This window comes from Macrobrachium rosenbergii, chromosome 6, assembly GCF_040412425.1.
Source record: "Macrobrachium rosenbergii isolate ZJJX-2024 chromosome 6, ASM4041242v1, whole genome shotgun sequence".
Lineage (NCBI taxonomy): Eukaryota > Metazoa > Arthropoda > Malacostraca > Decapoda > Palaemonidae > Macrobrachium > Macrobrachium rosenbergii.
Window position 1 is genome coordinate 50,729,012 of NC_089746.1, and position 10,000 is coordinate 50,739,011.

General features: G+C 39.9%; 2 protein-coding genes across 2 annotated transcripts in view; both read right to left on the bottom strand.

Annotated features, from left to right (window-relative positions):
* The window catches only part of Nos (Nitric oxide synthase), a 447,341-nt gene that overhangs the window by 267,661 nt on the left and 169,680 nt on the right, over positions 1-10,000 (bottom strand). The window lies entirely within an intron of this gene.
* Positions 4,255-10,000, bottom strand: part of LOC136839847 (uncharacterized) — a 9,458-nt gene continuing 3,712 nt past the window's right edge. The window contains exon 2 of the mRNA XM_067106178.1: positions 4,255-4,619. Coding sequence (XP_066962279.1) covers positions 4,255-4,619 — 365 coding nt within the window. The remainder of the gene's footprint in view (positions 4,620-10,000) is intronic.

Genomic DNA, 10,000 nt, shown 5'->3' on the forward strand with positions numbered 1-10,000 from the left:
TAGAGAGAGAGAGAGAGAGAGAGAGAGAGAGAGAGAGAGAGAGAGAGGTTAAGGATATGGAAAGATACATTCTCAGATTTTCTGACAGTGAGGCAATAAAAAGAGAGAGAGAGAGAGAGAGAGAGAGAGAGAGAGAGAGAGAGAGAGAGAGAGAGAGAGAGAGAGTTTGTTTGTAAATGTTTCCGCTCCAGCAAATCTCTTATCGCTTTGCATCTCCCAGCTATCAACAAAAACGATGATACCGTATTCCAATATTTCCCCAATAACTGTTTTTTTGTTTTTATTTTTTTTACTTCCCTTCCCCCCTTTCGCAAAAGGACCGACGACGACACGGGCAATTTAACGCTAAGCAGCCCATACAAGGGGAAAAAATGAAACGGGACAATGAAAGGAAAAACGAGCTCTGGTCCTGGCTATGGAGAGAAACCACCTCTTCAAGAGGAGAGAGTAAAGTTCTAGATTTTAGTTTCAACTCATGAAAATATGGATTCCTCTGTTTAATGTTGTATTCTATCCTGACACTTTTATAATATTCTAATCTTTTCAGTGATCTTTTTGGGGGCCAAAATTTCCTCTCCGACGCCAGACCTCAGAGGTCAGACAAACTCAACGTCCATTCATTCCCTATATTTCCAAAATTTCCTCTCCGAGGTCAGACCTCAAAGGTCAAGCAGACTCATCATCCATTCATTCCCTTTTTTGCCAAAATTTCCTCTCTGAGGTCAAACAGACTCATCGTCCATTCATTCGATATATTTCCATAATTTCCTCTCCGAGGTCAGACCTCAAAGGTCAGACAGACTCATCGTCCATTCATTCCCTTTCTTGCCAAAATTCCCTCTCTGAGGTCAGACCTCAGAGGTCAGACAAACTCATCGTCCATTCATTCATTCCACTGAGCACAGATCTCCACTTTCTATTTTTGATCATAATCCGCTTCCACTTCGTTTCGCCTCATCCATTTTAAGCAGACGCTTGATCTTCGTGGATCAGGTCGAAATTCTTTCTTTCTCTGTCTTATACGTTTGTTCTTGTTTTCATTTTCTTTGTGTTTGTCTAGTTTCCTCTCGTTGTCAACATTTCAACTTTGTGGTACTTTTCATAGGCAGCCAAAAAACTAAAAACACTAAAAATCTGAATCAGTTTTTATTAAGCCATTAATTTTTCAAGACTAAGTCTAAATTTACATGCCTTGTCTAGGTAAACCTTTTTATTCTTCTTTTGTTTTATTATCATTTTATATAATTTGTACAAATATGAAAACTAAAATCTCCAAAATTCTCATGAATACCAGGTGAGACAAAACTCTGGACACTTGTTCCCGTAAACAAAAAACCTCAAAATTACCAACAGGTAAAAAAGAAAAAAGGCCCGACTCTTCAGAGCACCCCTCCCATACCCTTCGCCACGAACCCTCAAACGGGAGGCCCACATCCCATCCCGGGTCCCAAAATCCCCAAAAAGGACCCCCCATCCCCCCCCCACCCACGCATTCCCCTCACCTAAATTCAGCTCGATAGAATGCCTTAGCTGTTCTTGCTCTCAGCATCCTCTCCCTCCACTTCCAGCTCCCCCCCCCCACCCCCACCCCCGACTCCCCAGCACACCCACACCAACCTCCCAGACCTTCCTCAATCTTGGGTCTCCATGGCTAGCTCTAGGGCACAAGACCCCCAGACCCCATTCCCTGCTAGACCCCCCATTTCACAATTATTAGGCCCATTGTGGCACACAAAGGGTCTTTTATTGGCTACCCACGTACCTAATATCAACTTGGCCCTTCCTCGTTCCTCTCCCTCGCTCATTACTTGCGAAGACTCCTCGGCGAGACATGAAAAGGCCTTGAATTCTCAAACACAGATATTTCATTTCCAAAACCAAGGAAGAATTTGTCATCGGGTATTCTCTATTCTTTTACTCTCTCCTCACTTACTGATTGTCATTGAGCTTAAATCTGCTTCCAAACACTATGAAACGGCTGCCATGAAAATGTCCCATAAAAGAAAACATCATTTATTCATTTGGTTCCATTTCTAAATGTTTAAAACTTTAATTCATTTCCAAAAAAAACAGCATGGGGTGCTATTAAGATTTCCTTTACGGGTAAGGATCCCTTCCTTTTTGAACTCTCTCGTCTTCCCTCAAAGAAAACAAAGACGAAAAGAGGTTGTGCTCTGATCAGAAGTGGCCCCAAAGGAAAATTTCAGTACAGCGTATAATCAAGGCCACAGAAAACAGATCTATCTTTCGGTGGTCTTGGTATAATGCTGTATTAGCCGCGGGCATGAAAATTTAACCAAGACCCGGTGGTGGCCTATCTTATATCATTGCCAGAAGCACGTTTATGGCTAACTTTAACCTTAAATACTATCAAAATTACTGAGGCTAGAGGGCTGCAATTTGTTATGTTTGATGATTGGAGGGTGGATGATCAACATACCAATTTTTAGTCCTCTAGCCTCAGTAGTTTTTAAGATCTGAGGGCGGACAAAAAAAAAGTGCGGACAGAATAAAGCGCGGACGGACAGACAAAGCCGGCACAACAGTTTTCTTTTACAGAAAACTAAAATGTCAGCTATTCATGTACCTCAAGGCAAGGTAGGTTCCTCTCTTAAATACTGTAGTACATGATACACATGATTTTGGGATGACAAACAACAGGAATTCTTAAAATATTAATGTTTTGGTGAAAGATACCCTTACAGAATAAGATGAAATGATTATCTCTATAAATGTTTGTTTTATCTCCTGCAAAAATGGCACAGGATAGCCTAGCATAAGTTGAAACAAACATTTATAGCAATGCTCATTTCACTTATGCTATAAGGACATACCATAAGATGAAATGAGCATTGCGATAAATTTTTGTCTCTCTTTTTTAATGTTCTCTTTTCAGGCAGCTGTCCTTTACAAAAATTTTTTTACTGACTATATGAGAACATCTATTTAAGACCAAGAAACGGGCTACCTAAGTTCTTTTCTAGCCCAGACCTGAAAAAACAAGTAAAATAAAATAACAGAAGAAAAGTGTCACTTCAAAACAATTAACAAGAAATTCCTCAGGATTGGTATTCAAAGTACAGCGCGATGGAAATTCTCACAATCCACTACTCCGACTCAACGCAAAGAAAGTAAAAAGAAAAAGAAAAAACAAAACTCAAACACGAAAGGCCAAACTGTAAACTCCCTCCGCCATTATACTCCTCAAACATGCATACCATGTCGGCGGACGAATTCTTTTCGAAAATATGATGCTAAAAGCGACAACTGCCGGAGAAAAAGCAAGAGGGAAATGTCACATTCGGCTCTGAGGACCTTTCCCCTGCGACACAAGTTAAGGACCGGGAAGAGGAGAAGGAATGGAAAAACCGAGAGATGGAATGTTATCCATGACTCCGATTACCACCTTCTGTATTATTATTCGCCTTACGTCGAGCGCCATTTTAGGCCAAACTTTCACGTGCTATTCACTCCTGGTACTGTTGAGTAGTACTAGTAGTAGTAGCAGGAGGAGGAAGAGGAGAGGAGGAGGAGGAGGAGGAGGAGGAGGAAAAAAGGTAGACGAAGCGGAGGAAAAATCATCAAAATAATATCATTCTTTTCCAAACGTAAAATCCGAGGTTGGAAAAAAAAAAAAAAAAAAATCATTAAAAGTAAATTGCTAACAATACACTAAATTTAGCTATCTCCAGGACGAGGGAAATAATAAAACGTACCACTGTTTACGCAAATTATCATGAAACCATCGAGACAAGTAACTTTAAGACTTAAACTACGGGCGTTTAAAGCTTATTTTAGGTCACTTGCCTTCTTTTTATCCAGTATACCAAAAGACCTCGGGTTTATGCCTCGTCAAATAAACATGAGTAATAACATTGTAGCCAAATGAATATCTGTCAGGTTTTCAAATATATAAGTAAAGATTAAATAAATAAAATAAATAAACAAATAAACGCATTAAACAATAGATAAACAAGAAAGCAAGCAGCTGACAATTAATCATTCTTTACAATAATCCAACTTCCAGTCATACTAACAGACGTAAAAACAAGCAAATAAAACAGTTAAGTAAACAAACGAAAGGTCATTATGAAAAACAACTTCAACCTCTTCCTTCCTGCATCATTCTTCTTCCTTTCACTTCCTACTCTTCTTCCTGTCAACCCTTCCTACAACTCCAAGAGTAGACCACCACCTCCTCCTCCTCCTCCTCCTCCTCCTCCTCCTCCTCCTCCTCATTCATTTGCTCAGGACTCAATGAGGCGATGAGGAGGAGGCTGAAGCTGCGACAGACGGGGATGAGTGCCAGGATGAGAGAGGAGGGGGAGAGTAGGGAGGGGGAACGGAAGGGGAATAAGGAGGGGGAACAGAAGGGGGAATAGGGAGGTACGAGTGAAGGATGAGTGAAGAGACAGCAGAGAGGAAAGATGACAGAGGGGGAAAAGGGAGATGTGAGGCAAGAGGGTAGGGGGAAGGGTGAGGGAGAGGAGGAGGGTGGAAGGAGGGAGATGGAGAGGTGTGGGAGTTGGGAAGGGTAAGCGTTGGAGAAGGAGAGACGGTGGGGATGCAGCAGAAGAAAGGAGTGTTGGAGAAGGACAGAGGGTGGAGGAAAAGGTTTGCTGGAGACGGAAATAGGATGGTGAGAGGGAAAAACAGTTAGAGAAAGAATACCCTTGGTGGGAGGCAGAAGGGTGCTGTTGGAGAACGGGAGGGTGGGAGGAAGTTGGAGTTGAGGGAGAAGAACATAGTAAAGGGAACAGACTTAACCTGAAGAAGAAATGTTGGAGAACAAGAGAGGATGGAAGGGAAGAACAGAGAGCGGGTGTTGGAAAAGGAAAGAAAATGAAAGGAGACAGAGAATGTTGGAGAATGAAGTTTTCAGGAGAGACGAAGAGATGTTGGAGAAAGGTACAAGGTAAGGGAGGGAGAGGGAGAGGAGTGCTGGAGAAGAAACCAAGGCGAAAGGGAGGGGGAGTGGGTGGCTGAATCATGAATTTAAGAGAACGAACGAAGAGAGAGAGAGAGAGAGAGAGAGAGAGAGAGAGAGAGAGAGAGAGAGAGAGAGAGAGAGAGAGACTCTTAGCAGCGAAAGAGATGCTCCTTCATTAGACAGATTTTCTTCTGAGAACTGCCGGCATCAGACATCACATTAATGTGACCCAAGAGTAAAAGCTGCCACGTTTAGAGTGAATAATCATTCTCAAAGAAGTTGCGGGCCACAGACTTTTGCTAAGGAATTTACAATTCGCGTGAGCTAAGATACACACACCCACACATGCACGCGCACGCACACCACACACACACACATATATATATATATATATATATATATATATATATATATATATATATATATATACATACATACATACATACATACAGTACATACATACATATATATATAATATATGTATGTATGTATATATATATATGGGTCTTGTAATTATTTATATATATATATATATATATATATATATATATATATATATATATATATATATATATATAATTACAAGACCCATTCTTACCCTTCAGAAGGGTTCTGCTGACTTCCGGCTCTCATCAGGTCCCTTAAGAATGAAGTTGCTAGCCCTACGCCCTCTTCTTCCCCACCTTATTCACATCTGGGTCGACGGGTGGGCTGTAGGTTTAGAAATGGGCCTTACAACTCGAGCCAAATGTGCCACATAACATTCCACAACCAAGAGGACAAATCATTACACGGAAGAAATCGAAATCATCCATTAGACCGGCGTCACAGAAACTGCGGTCGTAGGCGCCAGAAATTTGTAGCGAAGTTTGTTAGCAGTGAGCGAAGAAAATGAAGAGTCTTTTTGCTTGTTTTGCTTTATTTCATTTGTTCATTTCGCCCCTGTTATTGCAACCACACAAAGCGAACCGAAATTCATTGGAATTCGGTTCTTGAAATACTTCCCATTCCGGCCTGTAACAAATAAAAGCAATTGTAAATAATGGGAACGAGTATTTTATTGCTACATGTTAGCCGTCGTGGTGCATTTGTAGGAATGGGCTTAGTTGTTTGTTAGCAATTAGGGTTGTTTACCGCCCTATTTTTCCTAGTCAGCAAATATCACGTTAATTAAATGGACACGAAATGACGTTTCATGAAGATAATAGGATGGAGTAGTTCGGAACCACTGAACGATACGAAAAACGGTTATTTAAAGTTGAAGGGGGACGAAAAGGCCTGATTTGGACCTGTGGACTCTGACCTACCACAGGGGTGACCACGGAAGAAGAGACAGGTCTGCTTTGAGGTCTAACTGGGTTTTACAGTCCAGAAGTCCACAACAGGCTTATACTATTTAACGCCTTACCTTACAGACAGGCCACCATAGAGCAAGGGCCTGTGATGGCATAAAGCCGCATTTATCTAAAATCAACCACAAGCAGTTCAAAGGATGAATGGTAGGAAGAGCAAAGAAGTACAAAAGCAGGAAGCGAAAATCTAAGTAAAGAGGAGTAAAGAGGCAGTGGCTTTACTTGCTTTATAAACGAAACATTCATCAAAAACGTACGAAGAATTAACTGTGGTTGTGAAGTGTCACTCAATCACGAAATGCAACCTGGTAAGAAATTCAAACATTAAGTTTCATTTCGTTTTATCTTATAGTTCTATACCGCTACCTCTTTCTTGAAAGCATTAATATTAACGTCACTTTTTTGCGATTGTCTTCTACATTCAACTTTTCTGGTGTTTCTTTCAAACGAACTTCGCACATCCAGAGTTTTCATCAAGATACGTCTCATCATTTATTCCCATTTTCTGATTTTTTAAAAATAAATGTATTCCCATTTTCTATATTTTTAGGACAAATGTATTCCCATTTTCTATTTTTTTAAATAAATGTATTCCCATTTTCTATCTTTTTAAAAATAAATTTATTTCCATTTTCTATTTTTTTTAAATAAATTTATTCCCATTTTCTAATTTATTAAAAAATTAGTGGGTTTTTCTCTATTTACAAATCTAATTCCCTCCCATCGCATTCCGCTTCCTTGGCGGAAGTTGGATCCCTTACAATTTTCCTCCCTTAATTTCGTTCCTACTTTTTTCGTGGGAGCTCCCTCCTCAATCACGTTTCGCTCCCTTCACCTGCGCCACCTCCTCCTCCTCTCCTCTTTTCTCCTTCATATTCCTCTTCCTCCTCCCCCTCCCTCCCTTCCTTCGTTTGTAACTCTTCCTTGTGGAATCTCTCTCTCCACTGGAAAGAGAGGCGAGTCGGCTCCCGCGTAGTAATTGGATTGCCAAAACTGCCTATCTTCATGGAATTAATGTAGCGCGTAAGACTCATATGAATATAGGAAAAGTTATCAATAGTATATACAACTAGAATCTATGTTGCCGGCTGAACTGGAGCAGATAGGAAATGAAAGAAGATAAAAGCATTAATCGTGAGAACTTTCCTTCCCGGTGTACCAAGACTAAGCTTTAAATCATCTTTCCAACAGGGCATGAAAAAAGTCTACGGTGTTTGAGCAAACAATTTCACGTGTCCGTTGTTTCATAGTCTTCAGAAAAGGCAAGTGTATAAAAGGTTTCCGTAGTTTTAACGCTTCGTGTAGCAAACTGTCTTCACCGATATAGTGTTGAATGTTGGTATGATGCATTACTATTCAGTAAGCGCTTTCAGATTGAACATATAATAATAATCATATCAATAATAAAGCCACATCTCAATTGCAAGAACAAGTCACAAAAATTCACCTCGGACGACTAGTAGATCTGCTCTTTATGTACCAACATAATTATCACATTACTTAAAACAAATCACATAAATAATCTTTTCTATGTCACAAAGACATGCACCAAGTATGGCACGTACTTTATCACCTATTGGCAACTGCACCAAGTCTAGTGGGCGTGGCTCCTGTATTAACATAAGATAAATTCACTCACTCACGAGACCCATTTCAAGCATCGCTGAACAAAGAAACATTATTTCCAAGGATAGAAAGATTAGGGGTCATTACTGTAGTGGAAAAGACAGCCATCAAGGATCTAACTTTGTTACCTGGGAACTGCGAATGAAACACCTTTACGGAAAGAAAATTTTTCAAGGTTTAGGGGAAGGTTGAACCTAAAGAATTTTTTTTTTTTTTTACCACGAAGGGAGGGCGAGCCTGAAGAATTTTTACCACAATGGGAGATCGAGCCTAAAGAATTTTTACTACATGGGGAGGTCGAGCCTAAAGATTTTTTTACCACAATGGGAGGTCGAGCCTAAAGAATTTTTACCACATGGGGAGGTCGACCCTAACAAATTTTTACCACATGGGGAGGTCGAGCCTAAAGAATTTTTACCACATGGGGAGGTCGACCCTAACAAATTTTTACCACATGGGGAGGTCGAGCCTAAAGATTTTTTACCACAATGGGAGGTCGAGCCTACAGAATCTTTACCACAAGGGGAGGTCGAGCCTAAAGATTTTTTACCACATGGGGAGGTCGACCCTAACAAATTTTTACCTAACAAATTTTTACCACATGGGGAGGTCGAACCTAAAGATTTTTTACCACAATGGGAGGTCGAGCCTACAGAATCTTTACCACAAGGTGAGGTCAAGCCTATAGAATTTTTACCGCATTGGGAGGTCGAGCCTAAAGAATTTTTACCCAGAAGGGAGGTCGAGCCTAAGATTTTTTACCACAAGGGTAGGTCGAGACTAAAGGTTTTTTACCACAATGGGGGGTCGCGCCTAAAGAATTTTTACCACAAGGGGAGATCGAGCCTAAAGAATGTTTGCCACAATGGGAGGTCGAGCCTAAGATTTTTTACCACAAGGGTAGGTCGAGCCTAAAGAATTTTTACCACATGGGGACGTCGACCCTAAGATTTTTTACCACAAGGGGAGGTCGAGCCTAACAAATTTTTCCTCACTTTGCAACAAGTATAATGAATGTGATTGTGAAAATACATCCTCACAAACGCAGCATATCAACCACTCCCAAACCAAAGCACGCATGCGACCAGGTCTTGCATGGTAGTGAAATAATCTTCTTCGCAGCTTAATGAGCCTTTATCAAGCTGCATCTATTTACACAGGAAGTCGCCTTACGACTGGCTTAGACCCTAACGATATGAAATGATGTTATCGTTAAATCAAGATACTAACAACGAGTAAATGGATTAAAACAGTCTTTTACTTTAACTTTTCCCTACGTTGAATCAAAATCTACCATCTGGAAAATAAAAAAAACTGATAATGCATAAATAATCAATAAGGTAAAATAATGTAAAAAAAAATTACAATAATTTTCCTCCCAAGATTTAAATAACATTAAATCTATTAGAAGCTTTGGATAACTGCTTTAATTATGAAAAGATTCATTAGGAATGTTATAAAAGAACTCATATAAACAGATAAACTTGCAAATATTTCAGAAACATATTTACACTTCACGAATTTACTCCGAAACTGACGATTTCTTTATAGATCAAAGTTTGAAAAATAGAAATCTATAATGAGAGGGAACATTCTATTACTATTACCACAATATAAATATAGGAAAAAGCATATAAACATTATAGCGTACTGCCACTAAGTAAAGGTAATTACAAATAAACTAGGTAGTTAGTTTGTTGGTTTTAATTAAACTGGCTTATGCCAACAGGAGCCAATACCCTAAGATGATCTCTGAGTGTAGCAAGGTGTGAAAGAGATTAGGATCCTGGTGTGACCCTCCGAACTCCGAACAGCCAACAGAGACGAAAACGAACTAACAGAACAGGGTTCGAACTCTACGGAACAACTGTGCTTTTAGTAGATTGGAATTTGATTGGATTACGGTAATGGCATTAATACCGTCTACCTGGATGTCAGGCCAAGAGATGAACATTACTGATTGGTTGAGGATTGCACCGGAATTAGGAAAATAGTGTCATCAACATTATCTTCATCATCCATACCGGTCATTGTCTGATATATCAGACAAACTTCATTTGCTGCTAACAAACCTTATAAAAATTCGATTCAC